The sequence below is a fragment of the Sorghum bicolor genome, chromosome 3 (assembly GCF_000003195.3).
Source record: "Sorghum bicolor cultivar BTx623 chromosome 3, Sorghum_bicolor_NCBIv3, whole genome shotgun sequence".
In the NCBI taxonomy this organism is placed as follows: domain Eukaryota; kingdom Viridiplantae; phylum Streptophyta; class Magnoliopsida; order Poales; family Poaceae; genus Sorghum; species Sorghum bicolor.
In genome coordinates this window covers 5,013,185-5,037,694 of record NC_012872.2, presented here as the reverse complement: position 1 = coordinate 5,037,694, position 24,510 = coordinate 5,013,185, and the positions used below count along the sequence as shown (strand labels likewise).

The window sequence follows — 24,510 nt, the reverse complement described above, 5'->3', positions numbered from 1 at the left end:
TTTTTTACATATATAACTCTTTATGCACTTAGATATACACTATATGGAGATATAAAGTAAAAGTAAAGTATTAAGAAATGTCAAAACTACATATCTTATAAGTAATTTAGAAGTCCATGAAAAAAAGATTTGCGGGCTCATTACTTTGTAACTTGCAAAACGCGGCTGGGTCTGGAAGATTCCACACCTACATCCCTCGCCTCCTATATATATCCACAACCACAATTTCACCAATTCTCTAGTGAGGTAGACTTCTCCTAGTATTTTAGCATTCAAAATTTAATATAAATTTTCCCTACTAAATGTCTCCTAGTAGGATTCCCTAGTGTTTTGACTAGTGGTAGTATTTTATAACTACTTAAAAACACTAGGAGAATTGCACTATTTTGGTAGTGATCGCCGCGCATCGGGGCCTCTTGGCGTCCGGCCGTTCGGACGGAAATCGCGGTCCGACAACTCCCACCCAAAATTTCGCATGTCCTTGTTTCACTGCGCATCTGTCTTGTTTTATCACGTGCAGCCGTGCAGGTGTAGATAGACTGTTTCCTCAGTGGGTCCTTTCTTGGACAACGTGTTCTGATGTATGCACAGACGACTCATGCACAAACAGTACACCCATGTCAGCAGCTCGTACATCCATGTCACCAGCTCTCATGCATATACACAATAATTTCCAAACAAACTAAAAAAATTATAACTCCTAAACTAAACATCCAAATTAAATTCCGATTACACCATCAGGTTTCTTGCAATAAATTCTTCAAAATGAGACCCCATGTGAATATATTTAGATAAAATTTTAATAACAAACATCTATCTTATGAAAATAGAACATTTTGGTGTACTGACAGAGATAATGTTATAGGTTCGAAGAACAAATGTTCCGTATCCATAAGAAAAATGTTCTTATGAAATCTAGAGCAAAAAATAAGAAGAAACATGTAATAGAGAAAAAAATTAAAAATATCATATGAGTACTTTTCAAACAACCTAAAAGTATACTATAGAACATCATATGTGTATTAAGTGAACATCATTAAATACTTCATAAAACATAAAAAAAACATAATAGAACAACACATGTATACTACACGAACACCAAAGAAAAACATCATAGAACATCGCTATATAGTACGTGAACATCACATGTATACTACGAGAACATTACAAAATACACCATATAATATCATATTTATACCACGTGAACATACAAAAACATCATAGAACATCACGTTTATAATACGTGAACATCACAAAAAATATCATAGAACATCACATGTATATTACAATAGCATTAAAAAACATAGAATATAATATTATATACCACATAACACGACAAAAAACATTTTAGAACATTACATGTATACTATGTGAACATAAAAAAAACATATCTATTACGCGAGCATCGCAAAATACGGACATAACATTACATGTATACCATTTGAACATAAATAAAAAACATCACATAAATAATACTTAAACATTAAAAACATTAAACATCATATAAAAAACAATATAGAACATCAGGAAAAATAAAAAGAAAAGAAAAGAAAAAAAAAGAAAGGTAATAAAATAAAATAAACACCTAAAACATAAAAAGAAAACGAAAATGAAAAAAGAGAAAAGAAAAATTAAAGAAAGATTAAAATATAAAAAACATGAATCAAAAGAAAAACATAGTTAGAAAAGAAACAAATAAAAGAAAATCAAAAGAAAAAGGATAAGGAAAAATAAAAATAGAACATCACATTTATAGTAAATGAACATAAAAAATAATAAGGAAAATAAAAAATAAACATAAAATATAAAAAAGAATAATAAAAAATCATATGAAAATAAAAATGGAAAATGAAGCACAAAAATAAAAAAGATAGAAAGAAAAAAGAAATGAAAAGACAACAAAAAATGAGAGAAGAATAAGGAAAGAGAAAAATAGAGAAAAGAAAAAAATAAAATAAGAATGAAAAAACACAGAAAACCAAAAAGAAAATAAAAGGGAAAAATAAATGGAAGTAAGAAAATAAAACGATAAAAATAAAAATAGGAAAAAATAGGAAAGAAAAAATAAATACGAAAAGAAAAATATAAGAGAAAAATGGAAACATTACGTACGTACTTGTACTCTGTACTGCCTCCCACGCGTGGCCTCCACGTACTGGCGTAGTGTTCCCGAGCATGGCCTTCCTCCAACTGCAGCGCGCGGGAAAAGATGGCGGAAAACTATCGGACGACGTCTCCCGTCCGAACGTTCCGACGGAAAGATTTCTGCCGCGCACCGGGGAACATTGCCAATGGCTTGTAAGACGAACGCAAAGGCTTCTTCAAGCCACGCCACCCCCATAGCTGCCACAGCTAGCGTGACCACCGCAGCCCCCAGGCCCCAACACGAGCGCACGGCTTTGTTTAGAGTTTTTTTTTTATTTTGATACTATAGCACTTTCATTTTTATTTGACAAATATTGTCCAATTATGGAGTAACTAGGATTAAAAGATTTATCTGTCGTTTTACAGGCAAACTTGTAATTAGTTTTTGTTTTTATCTATATTTAACACTTCATGCATGTGGCGCAAGATTCGATATGACAGAGAATCTTGAAAAAATTGAGTGAACTAAACAAGGCCGTATCGGCAAACTCTTCGTGCCCACAAGCCCCTCAAGAAAGGGGAAGAGGCGGTGACGATGATGTACTGCCCTATCTGCGAGGATAGCCACCACTACAGGTTGGACGACATCATGCAGCACCCGAGCTGGTGCCCGGCCGGTCACCTGTGGCAGCCGCAGCAGCGGTGGCAGAGCGGGAGGAGAGGCGGTGAGCTCTCCGACGCCTGAGAAAGGTAACTGCGGAGCAACAACGACAGCAAACTCCGATTGCTATCCGCGAGCTCCGCCTCCGCATGGCATCCCACATCCATATCTTCGGTGACCACTCCTGCTGCGGCATCGTCGTCGACCTCGTCTGTATCGAGTCAGGCTACAGGATCGACCACGAGCTCTTCGACGACCACTCCTGCTGCGGCATCGTCATCGACCTCGTCCGTATCGAGTCCGGCCACAGGATCGACCACGAGCTCTTCGGCATCGGGAGATTCTTCGGCTCTCACCGTCTCCGCGTCGCCCGCCAGGACAGGTTCGGTACACACGCCTCCATGTCATCGTGACCGCCGGGCGCCAACCCACCCCGTGCGCCCTAGGCTTAAAACTCACCCATCCGTGTTCTTGTTTTTGATGTTTTTATAGTCACATATCAAACGTTAGTTCACATATCAAACGTTAGTTTAGGGTCGACCGTCTGATTCTAGATTAAAATAGACAATATTGATGTTCTGGTTGTACGATTGTAACATACGAGACGATAGTCAAAATGTGGAATCAACTAACTCTGGGATTTTGTTTGCTGGAGATGCATGGGTCTAATTGGGCCTTAAGAATCTATTTTGCGTTTCGCTGCGCTGCAAACTTGGTATATATGTGTTTGCTAGATAATGATGTCTCGTTCTTAGCTATTGGTATATTTGCTCTGGTGTTACTTTAAAACTATCTTTGTTCTGGTATTGGTGATTAGTAATCTTACAAAAGTTGACGTGCTGTTTTATTTTTGTTTTTGAGCGAAATGATATGTGTTTGATTGGCTTTAAATAGTTGTCGTGCTCTTTGCCTGCGTTGACCAATTGTTGTTCAACGTAGTCATAAATTATATGTGTTGCGTTATTGTTTTTATCTGACTAATAATATTTCAATTAGACGTGTGGTAGGATTTTTGTTTGCCTAATTGCATAAAAGACGGTAAGTCAAGGAAGTCATAGATGCAAGAGGCGGTAGTACCGAGGATATGATGTTTAGTTGCCAGCTTGTAGAAATGGTATTTAGTACCTAATGGCGATGTGTATGTTGTGTTATGTTCCTGTTTTGTCTTTACACTATGTTGGCTACTGTCTTTGGACTGCATTTGTGATGTATATAGAAGGGAAATGGAGGTATATATAATTGGGGGAAAAGTCTACATAACCCTTTAAACTATCCAGTGTAGTCTATTTTATCCCCGAACTATAAAACCGGATATTCTATCCCATGAACTTTCAAAACTGGTCAAACAACCCCTTGAGTGGTTTTGGAGGGTGGTTTTGTTTTTTCTTTATTATTTATTTCTGCTAAATATTTGAAAAAATCATAATAAATCATAGAAAAAATATAAATTGGAAAATTCAATTTTGTTGGACTCCCAATGAGTAGATCTACATAGTGAATATATAATATAGTATACTTTAGTGCAAAGTTTTTGCTATAGCTTTAAATCTATGTTTTCTGTAACTAATTAGAATAATTTATATATGTAGTTTCTAAGGTCCAATTGTGGTGAAATTTTTATAGTGGGCTTATTATTGTATGCTTGAACTATAGTAAAAATTTCATACTCATTAGATCATGTATAACTTAGTTATAGATAAAGCATAGATTTAACAAGAATAAAGCTAAATAAATCTAAAACTAAGTTATATTTGATCCAATGTGTACACAATTTTACTATACTTTAACCATGCAATAATTAGCTCATAAAAAATCACCATAATTGGACCATAGAAACAGCATATATGAATTATTCTAATTAATTATAGAAAAATATAGATTTAAAGCTAAGTAAAAACTTTATACTAAAGCATATCATATTATATGTTCACCGTTTAGATCTATACATGTGGAGTCCAACAAGATTAGTTTTTTCATTTTATGTTTTTTCTATGATTTATTATGATTTTTTAAAGATTCAACGGAAATAAATAAAAAAGAAAAAGACAAAACCACCCTCCAAAACCGCTTAAGGGGGTAGAATATCCGGTTTTATAGTTCGAGGAATAAAGTAGTCCACCCTAGATAGTTTGGGGGGTTATATAGACTTTTTCCTATAATTGGGTGGAGTAACTAGGTGTGCTTGGACTAAATAGCCTTGATGGTTTACTTACTGGCATATCCTTGATATGTCGTTAGGCCTACTCTTTGTTTGAATGACTGTTTATCTGATTGATATCTCTATAGCTTGCTTGCTGCTATAGGCACAATAAGCAGCCATGCATGTTATGAATAAAGCTTGCTGCTATAGGCACAATAAGAAGCCATCTTATGAATAAATCAATGTCTTGTACAGTTGATGCAAGGCAAGAGGAATTGGGAAGGACATAATAAATCAGTTGCATAAAACATTGGCAGTTTGATGACATTAGTTATTAATTAATTTTCTGGAATGTCACACAAGTACATAGTTAGCATTCTATTAGAATTTCTTAGTCTCATATGAATGGAAACATATAGAATCCACAGTCTAGGAGAAGGATATTGAGTTTGTTGTGAATCTCGTGACATAGCAAACTGTGGGAAATATTCCAAAATAACATTAGCATACTGGAAGTGCGATGAGGCATTATTGAAGCATCACAAGATCACACATGGCTAGTATTCATGGTAGCATTCATTAGTATGTTCAGATGGTAAATGATAGTGACATGGCCTCTTTGTGTTTCATGAAGGCCATGCATGTGTATTTTTAGAGAATTTGAAAACATGTTTGGTCAATGAGAACGATCGACAACTATGGTTTTGTGAAATACTATGTTTTTCTCGCATACCTATGGAGTTTTGTGTATATATTCAGGCGGTGGAGTTGTCTGCGCATGAGAAATTGAGGACCGATCTTCCTGTACATATGGTGATAGAGGAGAGTTACAATGCAAATTCCATTCAGCTGTCCATAAACATATATGGACTGCTATTGGATCATATTTCCTATATCTGCAAGATGTGCTTCTGTTGAAACCATGTATCTGTGCTACTTCAGTAATCTGGATGTGGGAGGTAGTGGCAATCAGAACAGCTGTTCCTCCGGATGCTCTCTTTTTGGTGAGAAGAATCTGAGTTACAGGCGGTGTCGATATTTTCTGCCACGATATAGACATAAATAAACATGGAATGTTAAAGGATCTGTGGTTGTGGTATGTGTGTGTGTGTTGGGAGGGGGGATGTGTGTCTTTGCGCTTAATGTGTGAATCTGCGCTTAATGTGTGAATCTGAAATGATAACAATGAAAAAATGTAGTAATGTGTGATGTTTGATTCTCAGGTAAGGGAACTATGTCTCCAATGCCTAAAACAGCATCAACTTGATAGATAATGCCGATTCTTTGTAGTGAAATGTATGAGACACTGACACGAAGCTCAACTTATCTTTCATAAAAAGTTGTAATCCGAGTTGGCAGAAATGCACTGGTAGGACCATCCATAGCAATGAGGGCATCAGGCATTCCAACTATTTCCTCTATAGAACCAAAGAACAACAGATCAGGCACATTGCTGTAGTTCAGTGAGTTTGCTGAGCGTACTGCAACTGCAATTACAGCCAGTCAGTACCTATATGTATAGCAATATGATCTTTACAACTAGTCTGGACATTCAGGGCATCTAATCTGTCTTGTAAATGGCTAGAACTATGGTCTGAATTTTTAATTATGGTTTAAATGTGATCATCTGTGAACCTGTAAAATATGTGTGCATTTATCTATCTCTACAACTAAAAATTATGAAGAGGACCCATCTACCACATCTATGGTGAAGCCACAACTCCCCTTTTTTACTATGGCATGATAGGCTATCCCATCAACTCAGGCCCCACTCACGCATGCATGCAAAATTGTTTTAGCGAATTTAAAAAAGTCATAACTCTTAAACCGAAGATATAAATTAAATTTCGATTGCACCATTAAATTTCTTATAACAAATTCTTTAAAACAAGATCACACATGGATATATTTAGATAAAACTTTATTAATAAATATTTATCTCTATAACTAAAAATTATGGAGAGGACCTGTATCCCATCAACCTAGGCCCCACTCACCTATGCATGTAAAATTGTTTTACCGAATTAAAAAAAGTCATAACTCATAAACCAAAGATATAAATTAAATTCCAATTGCACCATTAAATTTCTTATAACAAATCCTTCAAAACAAGATCAGACATGTATATATTCAGATAAAATTTTATTAATGAATATTTATCTTATAAAGATAAAATATTCTTTTTTATTAAGTAGAGACAATATTCTAGGTTCAACATACAATGTTCTGTCTTTGTAAAAAAATGTTATCGATTTAGAAGAATAGTATTTTAGTTTTAGGTTTATGAAACTGATATTACAATATACATAAAAATACATAAATACATGACATAGATAAAAATAACAATAAAATCTAGAGTAAAAAGCATAAGAAAAAAATAAAAACACAAAATGGAGAAAAATTTCAAATAATGTCAAAGGGTTACTTTTCAAATATCATGAATATATTTATAGAACATTAACATCACTAAATACTTCATAGAACATCATTAAATATATTATAGAACATCACATCTATTATAGATTACATGTATACTAAATGAACACCATAAGAAACATCATAGAACATCACATATATACTACGTAAATATGACATAACACAACATAGAACACTAAATATATACTACATAAACATCGCATATATATAGAAAATAAAAATAAAAAATAAAATTACTAAGAAGAAAAATATAGAAACAAACATGACTAACAAATGATAAAAAGTGCATAGAGGAAATAAAATAAATAAATAATTTAAATAAGGATAAAAAGAAGATTAAGAGGAATTAAAATATAAAATAAGAAAGAAGAAACATAGAAAATCTGAAAAAAGAAAAAAATAAAAACAAATAGAAGCAAGGAAGAACAATAAAACTAAAACAAAAAAAAGAAAATAAAAGGTGAAATTAAAACAAGAAAAGAATAAGGAAAGGACATGAAATAAAATAAAATTGAAAAACAAAAATTGAAAAGAAATGAAAAGGAAGAATATAGACAAAAAAATAAAATAAAAATGAAGAAACATAGAGTATGTGGGTTTTAAAACCCGTAACAACGTACGGGCATTAACCTAGTTATATGTGATTATTTATATGTGTCAATCATTAGGTGCGATCATTTATCTGATCTTGTGTTTGCTGAAAATATGAAAAAATACATTGCAGTGCTGATTGTGAGCAAGGCGCCAGGGGTAGGGAGGTATTTTCCCCTTCACCCTTCACGCTGGCCAAGTGATGTTGACCGCCACCAAGGCAAAATGTAGTATTTGTATCGAATTCGTAGTTCTGGTGGTAAAAATATATTCACCATTCTAAAGTTGGTATTTGGAGAGGTGCCAAACTTAATGATGGTAAAAAGTTATATATCCCATGTTTAAGGCCTTATTTAAATCCAGGGTATAAAGTTTTAGAGTGTCACATCAACTGATATATTGGCGTGTCATATGGGAGTGTTCGCATAGTAATACTAATAAAACAAATTACAGAAAACCCTCATTACTCTAATTCATTAAGCCTAGTTTTAATGTAGCGCCATATTGTCAAATCATAGACTAATTGAGTTTAAAAATCAGTCTCACAAGATAGTCACAATTTGTATAATTAGTTATTTTTAGTCTATATTTAATACTCTATGCATGTGTCTAAACATCATAAGAAGTAAACTTTAGGAGTAGGAACTAGGCTTAAATTCAGGGGTAAAGTTTAGGGTATCACACCAGGGTGAGTCACCTCGAGTGTTTGGTAGTAGTAATAATAAAACAAATTATGAAAGTTCTCAGCTGTGAGACAAATTTATTAAATCTAATTAATCTATCATTAGTAATATGTTTGTTGTAGCATTATACTGTCAAATCATGGACTAATTAACCTTAAAAAGTTCGTCTCGCAAATTAGTCATAATTTGTAAAATTAATTATTTTTACTTTATATTAATACTCTATATATATGTCTAAATATTTAATGTGATAGGGACTAAACTTTAGGAGGAGGAAGTCAACAGCAGAACTGAGCAGTGTGAACCAAAGGGAACCTATCCGCCCAGGTGGGCCTGGTGGTCGACACAGCAGCGCACGCGCATGAATTCGGAGTCCGAACGAGGCGTTTAGCCTCTTCGTGGTCTAAAAAGTCATGGTTGAAATCAATGACTGTTGGCTTCTAAGTATTGAATCAATAGTTAACTTCTTTTTCATGAGGCTATTTTGACCAGAGTAAAACTATAGTTTATTTTTTAGATATGAAGTTTGACCTTTAATGCAAGTTGTAGTTTGAGTCGAGTACAACAAACTTTACTTTTAGACCTAAACCTAAATCAGTCTTTAACATGGCCAAAAAGTGACCACAAGTTTAAATACAGTGATGTTTTGGCCCCTCCAAATGTTTACAAGTCCCTGATCGTAAGCAGTGAGCCCCTCTAAATTTGTACTAGAAAAGATTGCGGCGTTGCCGCATATGGATGTGCCCGTTGTATTGTAGATGATCCTTGTTTTATGTACAAATAAAAATCATGTCAAAACATCAATTTTCTTACTTGGATCAATGATATAATATAAATATGGGACCGCGCCATCTTTGATAACTCATGCCATTTTATTAGCCTACAATTAAAATATAAAGTTTTGAAGCTCAATAGGAAGCTCGAGGGTGTTAGATATCTTTTCAAGTTCTTTACAAAAATGAAGGTGCAATATAAGATTGATGAAGACATGGATATATGAGCTCTAGTATAAGTTGTTGTACTTGTAGTAATTAAAATGTAGTTCATCTGAAATTGAGTATTTGGTGAAATCTAACAAGATTCCTTCTCACGACTTAAAGTGAAGAATAAATAGATGTCACGGCTGAGGTAACGGTTAACAGGATAAGAGTTATTTTTTGGTCCCAATATGTGACAACAGAAATTAAATAGATTTTAGTGGTCAGTGCTTGAGGGTTCATAAGAGATGGTCAGATGGTCTAATGCTTCTGATGAATTAGTAAGAAACCAATATGCAAAATGAAAGATATGTCTTGAGTTCTACAAATATGTCTTAAATGAATAGAGAATGCCTTGTGCCTTTGAACAAATGCCCATCTGGGACTGACATATGATGAGGCAATAATATGTAGTCACTATTGAGGTTTGTGGCTATTTCTATGCATGCTCGATGAAGGAATGTTGGTGTTGTTTTTAGTCTTTTTTTATTGAATTGAAGGCTGTCACATTTGGTACTGGTCAATAACTTACGGTGAGACAAGTAGCACTATACCACATGTAGCCACACTCGTCTGTCCTTTTCTACCTAGTTGGACGAAAATCGTATAAAAATCAAGCAAGAGGATGCGTGTTAGCGCAATGGCTTTCGCGCTAGTTGCTCAATCCGTTACTTGCTTCTCTTCTATCTTGGAAAAGTGAGGATTTCCTATCTAATCTAAGGGAAGGAAGAGAGGTGGAAAGTGTTGCTGTGTCAAATCGAGATTGTGTGGGTGTTCAGTCTACCGCTCATGTTCGACGCTGTCGATTGAGAAGGAAGGACGCTTTCAGAGGCGAAAGGCCATGGGGAGAGAGCATCCGTGATCCATGGATCTCCGATCGGGAAACCGTATCCAAGCTCCGTGGCTAGTCTGTGCTTTTTGGAATTTTCAAACTTAGCGAACTGAAACATTTGAGTAGCTAAAGGAAAGAAAATCAACCGAGACCCCGTTAGTAGCGGCGAGCGAGAGCGGTACAAGGGTTTTCATCAAAAGAAATCCGAAACGGTTTCATTTGATTTGTTGTGGATTGGATGATGGAAAAAACAGCAAGCAGCAAGCATAAGCTGTATTACCGTAGGGCGCCCTACGGAGTTGTACAAAGTCAGCAACCATTTTGGGGCGCAAGCATAGGCAACATCCTTTGTCCTTCGTGCATTGTACTAACTATTAATCGGAGTAGAAACAGATTAATGTTCACATTAGTCCTACATAATTTGAGTCTTTCATTCCTGGAATTAAGTAATTAAATGAACTACCAAACAGATATGTCTTTTCTAATACCAGTACTTTCAGATGAGAACATGCTATGATCAATCACAAAACTGTTGGCAGCATGAATTTGATCTTGGGATTAAGCAGATGTAGGTGACACCATGAGCTACACCAGGCTACCATCACACAGGGAAAGAAAAAAGAAAATAAAGAAAGGCATCTGCAGCGAGACTACTATCTACACATTGCGTCTGTTAAGAATGTAGGAGTATCAATTTTTATGCAGCTACTCAGAGGCAGAGTAGAGCACGCGGCGGCCGCGTCACAGGCTCACAGCTGCGGTCGGCCAGCTCTCGTCCCAGAAAGGCGGCGTAGGAGTTGCACACGCGCCTGGCCGGGCTCGAAACCCAAAGGGTGCCGGTGCTGCCGGTCCCGAAGCACATGGTGGCGGCGTGTGGGCCGATTTGGGGTAGAACGCAATTCGTCTCCATTGTAGCGAGGAGGGCGACAACGCCAGGAGCTGCGGACAGGCTGCTGCACGGTGGAGCGATGGCACAAACCTGCACTACGGCGCGCGGGACTTTGGCGCGGCGGAGCACAGGCCATGCAGGTCCGCGGGCCTGCGAACGCGGCGTAGGGATGCTAGGGCCACGCGGACGGGCGGCTGCGCGACCCTCTCTCGGGTGCGCGCGAACTACCCCGCGTCGTCGCCCTCCTCGGACCTTCGGCGGCATGTGGTAGAGCAGAACGACCCGGGCGCCATCGAACCTCGAGATGGAGAAGGGAAGACCGAGGCACGACTCCCGCGAGAGGAGGCTGGAGGAAGATGGAGAACGGCGGTGCTGGACGCCGCGAAGACAGAGAACTGCGATGCCAATTATTGTCTCGATCTTGAAGGCAATGGATTGAGCCGGGACGCCGCTCGAGAGGCGTGCTAGTTCCAAGCTCGGCGTCCAGAGACTCGCGATGGGCACGAATGGCAACTGCAAGCGGATGGAGCGGCAACGCAGCCGTGCAAGGAGCGGTTGGCGTATGAGCGAGGCAGCACCGCAGTTGTCCGAGAGAGGGGCCGAGTGGGCGACCGGGCGAGTCGGGTGGGTTTCGGAGCATTCGTGATGGCCCGGTTGTGGCTTAACGGGTATGAGACCATTGAAGGCGCTGATCGGACGGTCGTTATTGCTTCTTAGCCAGATCGGACGGCCAGCGGGCTAACGGGCGACGTGGCCCTATCCATTAGCGCTTTTGGTGCATGAATCATATAGGGGCTGATTGGTAGCCTGGACAGTCTGTCCTCGCATGCTTTATCTGGGTGGTCTCGTTCGAGCGTTGTGTTTGGTTTCCTCTGCTGAATAAAAACGATGCACGGGACCATGCATTTTAGGCTAAATTGATGCAGGCAATGCGTACGCAGAAATCGAGCTTCCCTCATGATACAGGCTAAGATGATACAGGTAAGATGTTAGGGTCCACTTGCAGCCACATAAAAAATCTTCATACACCCAACTAATCAGCAACTCTCTTTATTCCAGTCCAGTCTATTTATAAACCAAACAAACCTGCATGTATACTTGTGCATGTATCGTCATAGACCTGCATCTCGTCACCATCCGGATGCCTCCTTCAATCGCAACCAATAGATTTGTATATGAATATGAAAAGCTCGCGAGCCCAGCCGAGCAGGGTGCGAGTCGTTTAGGCCCACAACCTACATCGAATTTGTGAGTTGTGAGCGAGTTTGGGTTTGTCGTGGCCATCGCAAGCTTTCAGACCGTTCTCCCTTGGCGGGCCTAAGTAAAAGGTAGTTTAGGTAGGCCTAAGATTACCCTGATATTTGGCCCAATTTCTTTTTAGTACCCATCATTTCTCAATACTTATAGCCCATAAAAGTCTGGCCCAACAAAGAACGGAAGGAAGGTGGGCACATTGGGTCTGTTTGGTTCCTTGGCTTATTTCTAGCCTGGCTAGAATTTAAGCCTGGATAACCCAAGCCTGTTTCTAGCAAGCCAATCATTGTTGTTTAGTTTACTTGTATTATCTAAGCCAGGATTGTCTAGATTTTTGTTTGGTTGTTTGGATAGGTTGGATACAATTACCTTCTTCTTGTGAAGGTGAGTTTTATCTCTCTCACCCATGAGTCTGGCTCTTCTTCAAGCTGGAGTCGCCTCCACCTATGGAAGCTAGCAGCTCAGCACCAAATCCCACCGCCAACAAATCTCTCTGCTTCACGCTAATACAGGCAGCCCCAAATCTCTTTGCTTGAGCGAGTGAACGCCGACAACACAGTCAAATTCTGGTCACACTGCGTCGAGCTTATGCCTTCCACCTCCCTAGATCCGGTAGAGAAGAAAACAGAAATTCCCCATCCTCTGCGCCGCGCCACCGGTCGATACTAGCATCCTCTCATCCGCAAGCTCCGTGCTCCTCACCTCGCCTAACTTTTGCCATACCTGGACGGCGACGAACCCAGCTCTGCGCATGAGCCAAAGCGCACGGCGAGGTGGTGCGCGATGGTGGATACCCGATGCTGCCGAGCCACGGCCTCAGCAACAGGTCCCCTCTGCCCTGCTTCGCCTATGCGGCCAGCCACAGGACTGCCGCGGCATCCTTCTACTCTATGGGGCCATCGTGACAGATCTACAGCCGCTGCATAAGAAGAAGGGCCGCCGCCGGTGGAGAAGAGCAGGGGAGGAGGACGAGGAGCCGGAGAGTCGGGAGGTGACGCCAACCGATGACGATGATGCGGCTTGGCCAAGCCGGGCTCTAAAAAAACGAAGGGTCAATCCGTTCTTTCTAAGCCAGGCTAGCGCGCGTACAGAGGCCAGCTTAGGCCTGGCTAAAGCCCAAGAAACAGAGAACCAAACATGCCCAAGATGGCTCCAGGAGACCAGGCCGAGAGTTGGCCACCCAACCAAACAGCCCATTAGCTCTTCTCCCGGGCTCCCGGCTGCTGCCCCCACGCGAGCGACCGGCCGACCCCGAGCCCCTGAGGCCGCGACGCAACACGCAAGACGCCGCCTCCGACTTCGAGCGCGAGCACTGCCGCCCAGAGCGCCGAGGCCGAGCCGCCGGAGAGGCATCCCACCGGCCGCCGCCCCGCGCCCCGCGCCCCCGCCTGGCCTTGTCGTTGGTCACCGAGCCGGGCTCTGCGCGTGGCCGAGGTGCCGACTGCCGAGCAGCCGAGCAAGCTGCACGCCGCCGGGGCTGCGCGCGTGGACGCGTGGCCGACTGCCGAGCATCCGAGCAAGCTGCACGCCGCCGGCCGCCGGGTGTGCCAAGCTGCAGAGCACCGCGGCAGCGCCCCTGGACCGGTGAGTGTGCTTCTGAAGTTCTGAGCTCTCCCAAATCTCATACTGCCGACGCTTGACGCCCTACGCAAGCTAACCAGGTTTTCGTCGGCCCTCTTCTCCAGGCTTTCGTCGCGTCCTTCGTCGGCGACGAGCACCCACCACCACCAACACCAGGTATGCTCACCTTTCTTGCTGTGCGAAACAGGGGACCCGAACCCTAACTTCAGCTATTTGGCTATCTGTATTCGGATCTGATCTAATTACAAGTGTATACGTGCTTTACTGGGTTCGCCCTTGTTTACACTTCTACTAGATATAAATGCCCGTGCGTATCACCGGCCGGGACCATACAATTTTTGTTGACACTTACGTTGACGGATTTGCAGAAAATAATAAAATCATATTGGATACAGACACATGGATCTGGTTTCGTAGCAGAACCGAATAGGATAGGATGCAGACGCGTAAGCTTCGAGCGAAGGATAACTCATATTGGCTGTGAACGATTGAGGGTCGGCACTATTTTTTTTCCCCTTAATGACTCTGGAGGAGTTGAGGAGGATATCCGGTGTGGCTTTAAGAGCATCTCCAATAGTTTGGTATATCTCACTTGCCAAATGTTGTGTTTTAGTAAGTTGCTATAATAATTTACCAAGTTGAAAAGAAGCCATCTCCAACAATTCCCTATTTTTAACTTGCCAAATCAAAAAAAAGGAGGGCCCACTAGGTGAGGTTGTTGACCGGTACATCGTGCACGACCCCGACGCCTTCCCTTCGTTCGCGCGTGCATGTCCCGGATCGATCATCATGGATCAAATATTCATCAACAAACAATATCATTGATCAACAACTAACTCTATCATCGATTATCAACAAGGGTCATCGAAGATTGATCATGGATGGGTATACGTAGATTACCAGGATACAATATCATCTATCACCTAAATTACTGAACCCTACCTAGACTATCACAAGATGAGTATACGTATATTACTAGGAACCCTATCCTGCCTATTCGATCAAGGACACTAGAGTATATGCTATCGTACGAGATCGATCTTGGCCGGGTGGACATACGTACCTCAACGAGATCGGGTGGACGTCTTGGCCGGGTAGCTGCTGGATCCGATCAGGAATTATCGAGGCCGGGCTACTTCCTGCCCGCGACAGTGACCAGGACGAGGCCACGACTTCTGCGCGTGGAGAGACCTTGCGACGATGGAGACAGGTCTTGGCGCAGAACTTGTGACGACGGAGGCGCGGGAAGTAGAGGAGGACTCGCCTCGGTCACGCGGGAAGGAGAGGAAAATTCCTCGACCGCGCAGGAAGATGAGTCGCGGGCGCGCATGGAGGGATACGCAGTCGGATTCGCGTGCGCAAATATACGCGCGCGGCACCGAGGGATAGCAAGCTGAGAAATTTGGCAAGTCACTTTGGCAAACTGTTGGAGATTGATTTTTGCTTGTTTTGCCAAATTTTGAAGGATGGCAAGTCATATGCCAAACTGTTGGAGATGCTCTAAGGTCTAAACTCTGGGCTTCATATTAAACCAAGCTTGATCCGGCCCGTACAGTCTCCAAATTGATTCTTCCTGCCAGCTTGGTGTATATTAACACAATCTACTTTGACGTTCACGAGCTAACGTTTTTGGTACAACTCTGCTTCATTGGTGGAGCAGATAGGATAGGATGCGAACTTGTAAGCTCTGAGTGAAGGATGATTCATATCAAACGTGTACGATTGAGGGCCAGTGTTTTTTCCCCCTTAATGACACTAGAGGAGTCGAGGAGGATATATGGTGAAGCTATAAGGTCTCAACTCAGGACTGCTAATTAAACCAAGCTGCATCTGGCCCTTTCAGTCTCCAAATCGATTCTTCCTACCAGCTTGGTGTATAGTGACACAATCTACTTTCACGTTCATGAGTTAACATCTTTGATACAATTCTGCTTCACTGGTTGAGCAGGGTTTTTTTTTTTTTTGGGGGGGGGGGGGGGGGCTTTTGCTGGTGGTCGATGGAGCTAAAGCTGTTTTAGAAAAGCGTTACATCGATCATGTATTTACTGCACTCTGGTACAGCTCTACTAATACACGTATGCATGTATGTAGTCATACATAGAGGCAAGTTTGAGTTTGTATTATTATATGATATATAAAGAATTACTATAACAGACGCCTAGCCAATTAGTAGGAAACTAAATTCTACTTGCAATAGCTTTCGATACGTATGGCATCAAATACCAGTTATAAGTTTTTATTGTAGACTACAAAGAGAAATGTTATCAATATGTTCTTCGCAACATATGGAATGAAATACCCACAGGCACAATGGCAAGCACGTTTGTTTGGTTCCTTACTGTGTTCCTGATGAATGTCTGGGTTCGAATTCTCATTCTGGGCTTCTGGCATCATCTTTTTTTTAACACTTCTTCGGGTGGTCAATGGTCATGCAGACCAGAAAAGGGCGGGCTCCAAACTGAGCACCAGTTTTGGTGGGCACAGCAAACTGCAGAGGGGTCCATATGTCTGTGGAAGGAAAGCAAAAAGATACGGACAGCGGCGGGAGTTGGAGGGTGGGAGCGTCGGGCACGCCCACCAAGTCGTGGTTGGACGGAAGTTGTCCATATTTTTTAGGTGTAACAGATAACCGTCGCTCACCTTAGATTGGGCCAGGCCCCGGCAAGTTGCCCTTGAGAGCTTAGATGATGCCAGCAGTCTAGCTGGTAAGGAGAGCTCACGCGACTTGCTTAGCTAGTTGAGTTGGACACAATTAGCCAGTCTGGACCGACTCTTGATGATTAGGCGATGAGCCGATGACTTCACAACATTGTCCTGGATCATAGCCTCATATAGGAAATAATAATGATTGGGATGAGACATAGCAGAACAATTCATGGCAAGTGTACATGTAACGAGTCATTTGTACAATGCATATGGAAGGAATGATCCTTGTCTTTCATTTTATTCTTGGGATCCTTTTCCTCTTTTTTATAGACATGCCTGTTCATAATGATGTCTTGCTAAATTGTTTTTTTAGTAAACAGGAGGGGCCGGGGCCCCTACTGGAAAAAATCAATAAAAAAACAGTGGAAACCAAGTATAAAGTCTTGCTAATTTTTTTTGTAGGGTGCGCCAAGTTGCAGAGCAGTGCGCCAACGCCCCTTGACCGGTGAGTGTGCTTCTGAAGTTCTGGGATCTCCCAAATTTCATACCGCTAGCGCCGACACCCTACCCAAGCTAACCAGGTCTTCATCGGTTCCCTTCTCCAGGCCTCCATCGCGTTTTCTGTTGGCAACGAGCACCCACCAGGTATGCTCACTCTGAAACAGGTTACCCGAATCCTAACTTAATATTTGGCTATCTGTATTCGGATGTGATCTAATTACAAGTGTATAGTACATGCTTGTTTACACTTCTATAACCGCTGCTCACCTTAGATTGGGCCGGGCCCCGGCAAGTTGCCCTTGATAACTTAGACGATGCCAGCTGTCTAGCTGGTTAAGGAGAGCTCACGTGACTTGCTTAGCTAGTTGAGTTGGACACAATTAGCCAGTTTGGACTGACTCTTGATGATTAGGCGATGAATTTACAACATTGTCCTGGATCATAGCCTCACCTCATATAGGAAATAATATGATAGGATGACACATAGCAGAACAGTTCATGGCAAGTATACGTGTAACGAGTAATTTGTACAATGCATATGGAAGGAATGATCCTTATCTTTCATTTTGTTCTTGGGACCCCTGTCCTCTTTCTTGTAGATGTGCCTGTTGATAATGCTGTCTTGCTAAATTGTTTTTTTAGGAAACAGGAGGGGTTGGGGCCCCTACTGGAAAGAATCAATAAAACGAACATGGCAACCAAGTACAAAGCCTTGCTAAATTTTGCACTTCCCATCCCCCCTGTTATCTCTCGATCCCAATTTTTTATTTCATTGTAGCTTCCTGTTCATAAAAATCCTGCTACTCATAGCTTTTCAACAATGTGATGTCATCGCTTGTTTTTGGTGATAATAAATAATCTCTGTGACCAGGTACTTTGCGCCAGGATAGCAGTGCTATGTCAAAAGCTCCAGATGATCAGTTGCAAGCAACAGAGCAGGAAGAAAGTGTCCATCCAAGTCAACAAGCAGGGCAACAACATGTTAATACACCAGATCAGATCTCCAAAACAGAACTAACTGAAGGGTCAAAAAATGAACAACCTGTCCAAGTAGAGCAACAGAATTCCAACCTACAACAAGCACATTCAGAAATTCAACTACAACAGGCTGAAACAAATAGCTTCCAGTTAGCTGAAAAAGAAACAGGGTATTTTGGTCAACAGAGTTTTGCAGGTGCCAAGGTGGATGTAGCCCAGCCTTCAGTAGTTCAGCAGAATGTAAAGCAAACTGTTGGTCAACAAGCATCATCTGGTGCTCAGGATACAAGGAAAGGACCATCAATACCATTTAATTTGTTAATTCCAATCCTACAGGCACATCTTGACAGAGACAAAGATATGCAGCTTCAAGCTGTATGGGCAAAACTTAGGGTGCGTTTGGATCCCTCTGTTATCGTGCTTCAAACATAATAGACACTTGTGCTTGATCATTACCAATGAAAAATGCATGAAAATAAACTAAGTCAAGGTCTGCATTTCCTTAACTAAATATGTCACCAAAACAAAGTGAATGCATGACAATTTGGAAAAGACCTTGTTTCTACTAGTTTGTTTGTATTGAAGAAAGCAGATAACAAAAACGACAAAGGCTCAAAGAACACTTGGCACCAGTGTTTGCACCAGTGTTGCTGAATGAACTAACTCAGTTATATCGTCCTTTGTTTGTAGCGTAATGAAGTCCACAAAGATGATTTCTTAAGAGTTATCAGGAATATTGTTGGGGATCAAATGCTCAAGCAGGCAGCTCATAAAGTTTTTGTACAGGTGAATGAATTGCATTAACTTCATTGCTTCCTTTTCTTTCCTTGACAAAAAAACTACTCGTCACACTTGATGGGCCCACTCTTAAATCGAATGTTTAGTCAATAATTCAATTCTATGATGAATATTTCATGTGTTTATTCTTTTGTTTGAACAATTTTTGCAGATGCAAGCACAGGCGCAAAGAAATAGCCAGGCAAATCCAAGTCAGCAGTCTTTATTCTCTCAGGTTTCTTCACAGCAGATGCCTTCCAGTGGTTCCACTCAAACGCAGAACAGTGTACACTATCTTGCTCATGATAACACTAACCAAAACCCTGACGCAAAGGGAACAAATGCTGTACCAAATCAACCACCTAGAATGAACACAGCAGTTCCATTGCAAGCAAAGAACAAACAACATCAACCAACACAGTTGCAGCAGGCCTCACAGCAAATATATGGAGCAAGTAATCCCGGTGCCCAGGCTTACCCTCGGTCAATCACTGGTTCTCTTAGATCACCGAGTCCTGTTCCAGAAACACAGCCATCCATGCATGCTCCTGGAATGGCTCCTGCAAAAATCGTCCCTCCTCCTACTCATCCAATGATGCAGCACAATGCAGTTGCATGGCAAATGCATCAAAACAAGGAATTGAAAACTAATGCCCCCCCTCCAAATGCTATTGTTAAGCAAAATTCTGAATCTGTTGGCAAAGCACGCATGGCTGGCACAGGAAATTCTTCAGCTAAAGGAAAACAGGTGAATCCACGTAATACATCATTTGATCTCTCTTTGAAATGACACATGTTAATACATCTAAATGTCGCATGTGGTTCAGTTGATTCAAGTATCTTTGAATAATGTGAGACATAAATTACTTTTCATTTATGCAGTTTGTATTATTTATGTACTCTATTTTTTCTGTCGCTAACATTTTATTTCATTTATTTTCACATTAAACAGAATAGAGAGTTAAAATGCATTTTTGAGAGACAGCTTTGTTGTTGTTGTTGTTGTTGTTGTTTGAATAGAAGATTGGTCATTGACTCACGTAGGATGCTCAGCACTTTGATGGCATTAGCATCTTTGGCACAATCAAGTTTTTGGAACATTTAAATTTGGAAAATATTTTTAATTGAAGTATCAGTTAGGTTTTGCTCTTATTCTGAATTCCAGAGAATTATTAACCACAAAGCACTTCTTTTTCGGTCATTTACCAACATTTATGCACCATATAATTTGACTATGTTGACTGGTTGGGCATATAGATGGGTCATGACTCACCTAGGATGCTTAGCACTTTGATTGCATTAGCATTCAAGTTTTGGAACAATATGACCAATTGCAGTGTCAGTTAGGTTTTCTTCTTATTCTGAATTTCAGAGAATTGTCAATCACAAGCCACCTCTTTTCAGTCTTTTACCTACATTTAAGCACCATATAATTTGACAATGTTGGTTGGGCATATATTGCACAGGGTTTGGTTGTTGCTTGCAGGGTAGTTCAGGACTGTAATGTGGAATGTTGGGTTTTGAGGGTAGCCTATTCGTGTTTGGTGGAGCTGGCAGATAATAGGGGTGCCCAGAGGATGTTTTACTGTAGAAGACACATAACAAGATGTGATCAGCGATTTATGAATCATGTTTAACCATGTGTGTTGTGATGGGTGAGCTGAGATGCAGGAAAAGTGGTGCTGATTAGGCAGAACTGGTTTGTTGGGAGGGGGTGGCATTGAGAATGTAGGAGTGGAGAGAATTTGAAGTCACTCAGATTTGTAATTACTACATGATATAGTTTTAATGGATTTAGGGAAGAAGAATGTATGAGGGCATTTACTTTTGCATTAGTTACAAATGAGATGCTTGATCCTTCGTATTAGCAAATGAGCTTATGGAGTGTCACTTTGCATATAGTTACTATATATCATATTCAAACCTTAAGTTCTGTTGTTAGATAAGCTCTCAACTGTCAGTTCCATTTGCATTGTTACAGTCTTCGCCCAGACGAGGTGAAGTCCAAATGCAATTTTATTTTCTGAAGGACAAACATTACATAATTTAGAAATGAAATAGTAGTAGGATTCTTTCCCCGTCTGACTACCTTTGTTTCCTTTTGTATATACATATATTTTTGCATTTCTTTCATGCTTAATTTAAACTATGCAATTATTTTAGGCCTGTGCGCATGAGATCCATACATTACCTCGTCTTTCTGTCTTGCCAGGGAACTCCTAACTCTACACCCAATGCTAGTGGAGGTGCAAAGAGCAAGAAATCAGGTGGGCAGAAGAAATCATTGGAAGCAGCAGGCTCTACACAACCTTCAAGGTTTTTAATTAAGTGAAGTCTAAATGTACTAAACTGCTATGGAATATTTACATTTTTTGGATATCCCTAAGCATATTTCTCTTTTCTCATCAGCAAAAAGCAGAAGACATCTGGAGCCTTCCAGGAACAAAGCATTGATCAACTTAATGATGTCACAGCCGTTAGTGGTGTTAATATCAGGGTATGTACATCTCTTTGATGTTTTGCCAATTTTCATGCATAAATAACCCTCCTTCTGATGGACATTGACCTCTATTGTAAATTCATGGTTGCACTGTTCACATCTGCTATATAACTGTGATGTACCTGATGTGATAGCAGATATAGTTGCTAAAATTCGATCTCAAAATTCTATACCAAGCTGATAAGCAATACAGCATCTCTAGTGTCTACGATCAGGATGGATTGATTTTTAAATTTTTCATGAGGGTACTTCTACATTTTATAGTATCAGTGCACATGTTCTGCTGAATTTGTTGTCACTTATGCCATGTCGGTTGGACCACAAGGATGTTCCAAAAGAATCTTTAAAATTCTGGCATACACCGTTTATGCTTAAAATTTCACAATTCCTGCATCATCTCCTGCACTCTATGAGCTTCCGGCCTGTCAGCCCAGTGTATCATGTGTCTGTAGGAGTCAGACTTGTGTGCTTTTTTGATCCACTGTTTGCATTTTGCTGATACGTTCTTATTTGACAGGAAGAGGAAGAGCAATTACTGTCTGCCCCTAAGGAAGAGAGCCTTGCCTCACAAGAAGCACGAAGAATTGCACAGGAAGAAGAAGAAAATCTTTTCCTAAGGAAGGGTCCACTCCTGAAGAAACTAGCAGAAATCGGTTAGTTTCTTTGAACTTGTTGCCAAAACTACAAATCCTACAACTTCAGTGGCAACAATAACAGAACACGTGTTTTTGACAGCTCGGAAATGCGATCTGAAGAATATTAGTGGCGATGTGGAACACTGTTTATCAATGGTGAGTTATCCTTATGATTTTCATTGAGAGTCCTGCAGTATCCAATATCCATAACTTATAACTTTGCCATAGTGTGTGGAGGAGCGTTTGCGAAGACTCATAAGTACTCTCATACGAGTCTCAAAACAGGTTTGCTCTTTTCTTCAGATCAGCCAATGATAGCATAGTTCACTACTTTGTGATTCTAACCATTCTTATTTTTATTAGAGAATCGATACTGAAAAGACCGGGCATCGACTAGTTATTACTTCGGATGTTGGTCGTCAAATTTTACAGATGAATCAGAAAGCTAAGGAAGAATGGGATAAAAAACAAGCAGAAGAAGCTGACAAGAACAAGAAACAAACTGAGGTGTTTCCTAATCTCCATTTGATTCGAGTATTGCAATTTTGCTATAAATTTGAACATATAGTAGTTTTTTAGTTTATATACTTGCTTTGTGTAATTATGAACTGCTGGAATTTAATCTGTTACACAGAGAAGCATGCACATTCATTTATCAATGCCATTTGTATTTCAAGTTTTCCCATATCAAGGATTAATGTTTCTATTGTCTCTAGATTTGGTTTCAGCTTTGCTATCTTTGTCTTACGACCTGTACTTAACAAGATTGTTGAGCTCTAGCCTAACCCTACTTGTGTAGGACTAAAAGGCTTCGTGATGGTTGTTGTTAACAAGATTGATTGAAAATAAATCTGCACTGACTACACTACTCTCCATTGCGTATTTGTTAAGTTTCTGTGATATGTGATCATGCCATCATGGTGAACTTATGTGTCAGTTGGTCAATTTGATTAACTAAGCCCTTCCTTGTAGGCTGATGGCAGTGGTGCTACCGATTTGGAAAAAGAAAAAGAGGAAAGTCGCCCAAAGAATGTCAAGGTAACTTTACTGTGTTAATTTTTGAGTTATGATGTATCTCCATTTACTGACATCCTTAACCTCCCACAGCCCAACAAGGAAGAAGATGATAAAATGAGAACAAATGCTGCTAATGTTGCTGCCCGGCAAGCTGTTGGAGGAAGTGATATGCTGTCAAAGTGGCAGTTGATGGCTGAGCAAGCCAGGCAGAAGCGAGAAGGCCTTGATGTGTCTGCTGCTTCACAGCCAGGCAGAGGACCTGGTTCCAGGCCATTCTTGAAATTTGGAAACGGTCCTGGCGAACACCAGGAAGGTTCAAAGAGGAGCCATTCGGTGGCATTCGGAACTGGTAAAGCAGCAACAATATCACTAGCATGAGCTCATCATTTTCTTTGTGTGTATAAATCCATGTCTCATATTTGCATAATGTTTTAACTCATGATATGTTTGGTAATGTTCATTTCAGGAGGCATGAAAAGACCAGGCAGGACACCTTTTGCTGGTCCACAGCGATTGATCTCCGTGAAGGATGTCATTTGTGCCCTTGAGAGGGAGCCTCAGATGACAAAATCACGGCTCATCTACCGGCTGCACGAGCGGTTTCCTGTAGATTCAACTGTAGATTAGACCGGAATAGTCATATACTCCGTACTGGTGTGGTGCATGCCCAATTGCCCTTGCATGGTACTCCGTAATTAACAGCGAAGAAGCATACCTGTCACTCCTTCCATTTGGTGTGGTTTGGAGTGGCACTGTATATTGGTTGAAAATCTGCATCACAAAGGCGGCGAATTGCCAGCCAAAAGAAAAAAGTATCTCTGTACAAATTGCAGTGTAAGGGGGTGTTTCTGGCATTTGTCTATTCTGCAACCACTGTTTGTTGGTTGGCTGGTTGCCATGCGCGTCTTTGTGCTCCCCATTGTCCTATGTCTGCGTGCCCTAAGCATGGATTCTGACAGTGGACATGCGATTACGCGCAGTTAGTTTATTTTTGAGAAAAAACTCAAATGTTCTTGCTTGCAATTGCATCTAGACGTGGTAGTGGATGCATATGTATCCACCTAAATTCACGTGTGGGGTAGACCAAGGTAAAACTTAGTTTAAGATGTATCTCAAATTCTCAATTCACTAGATTAAGATAAATATATGACTACATCCAATAAGCCTTTAGATGTGATCGTAGATTAGGATCAAAATCTCTATAGAGAAACCCAATTAAAATTCAACGAAAAGAAATTATGTTGTACATGTAGGCTCCACGTCAATAGTTGAACCCTGGAATTAAAAGCTTCATATCCACACTATAAAATTTAGCGAAGTTGATTAG

General features: G+C 40.6%; 1 protein-coding gene across 3 annotated transcripts; it reads left to right on the top strand.

Annotated features, from left to right (window-relative positions):
- Positions 13,780 to 24,185, top strand: LOC8056565 (transcription initiation factor TFIID subunit 4b). 3 transcript variants are annotated; one of them, XM_021456635.1, is made up of 16 exons: positions 13,780 to 14,132; positions 14,234 to 14,285; positions 17,238 to 17,280; positions 17,381 to 17,420; positions 18,148 to 18,647; positions 18,945 to 19,040; positions 19,204 to 19,779; positions 21,244 to 21,347; positions 21,441 to 21,528; positions 22,049 to 22,184; positions 22,267 to 22,322; positions 22,395 to 22,451; positions 22,530 to 22,673; positions 23,139 to 23,204; positions 23,274 to 23,532; positions 23,650 to 24,053. In XM_021456635.1, the coding sequence occupies exons 5-16, from the start codon at positions 18,174 to 18,176 to the stop codon at positions 23,808 to 23,810; spliced, it is 2,217 nt and encodes a 738-aa protein (XP_021312310.1). In that variant the 5' UTR covers positions 13,780 to 14,132; positions 14,234 to 14,285; positions 17,238 to 17,280; positions 17,381 to 17,420; positions 18,148 to 18,173; the 3' UTR covers positions 23,811 to 24,053. The 3 variants fall into 3 exon arrangements, with proteins under 3 accessions (XP_021312310.1, XP_021312311.1, XP_002457282.2); XM_021456636.1 differs by having other exon boundaries at positions 14,210 to 14,285; XM_002457237.2 differs by having other exon boundaries at positions 17,238 to 17,420; positions 23,650 to 24,185.

What these genes read in the sequence shown, in the direction of transcription:
- LOC8056565 (XM_002457237.2), top strand. Translation starts at nt 18,174, where the DNA reads ATGTCAAAAGCTCCAGATGATCAGTTGCAAGCAACAGAGCAGGAAGAA. An exon ending in TCATACGAGTCTCAAAACAG is followed by an intron (nt 22,452 to 22,529) that starts GTTTGCTCTTTT and finishes TATTTTTATTAG; the next exon opens with AGAATCGATACTGAAAAGAC. An exon ending in AGAACAAGAAACAAACTGAG is followed by an intron (nt 22,674 to 23,138) that starts GTGTTTCCTAAT and finishes CCTTCCTTGTAG; the next exon opens with GCTGATGGCAGTGGTGCTAC.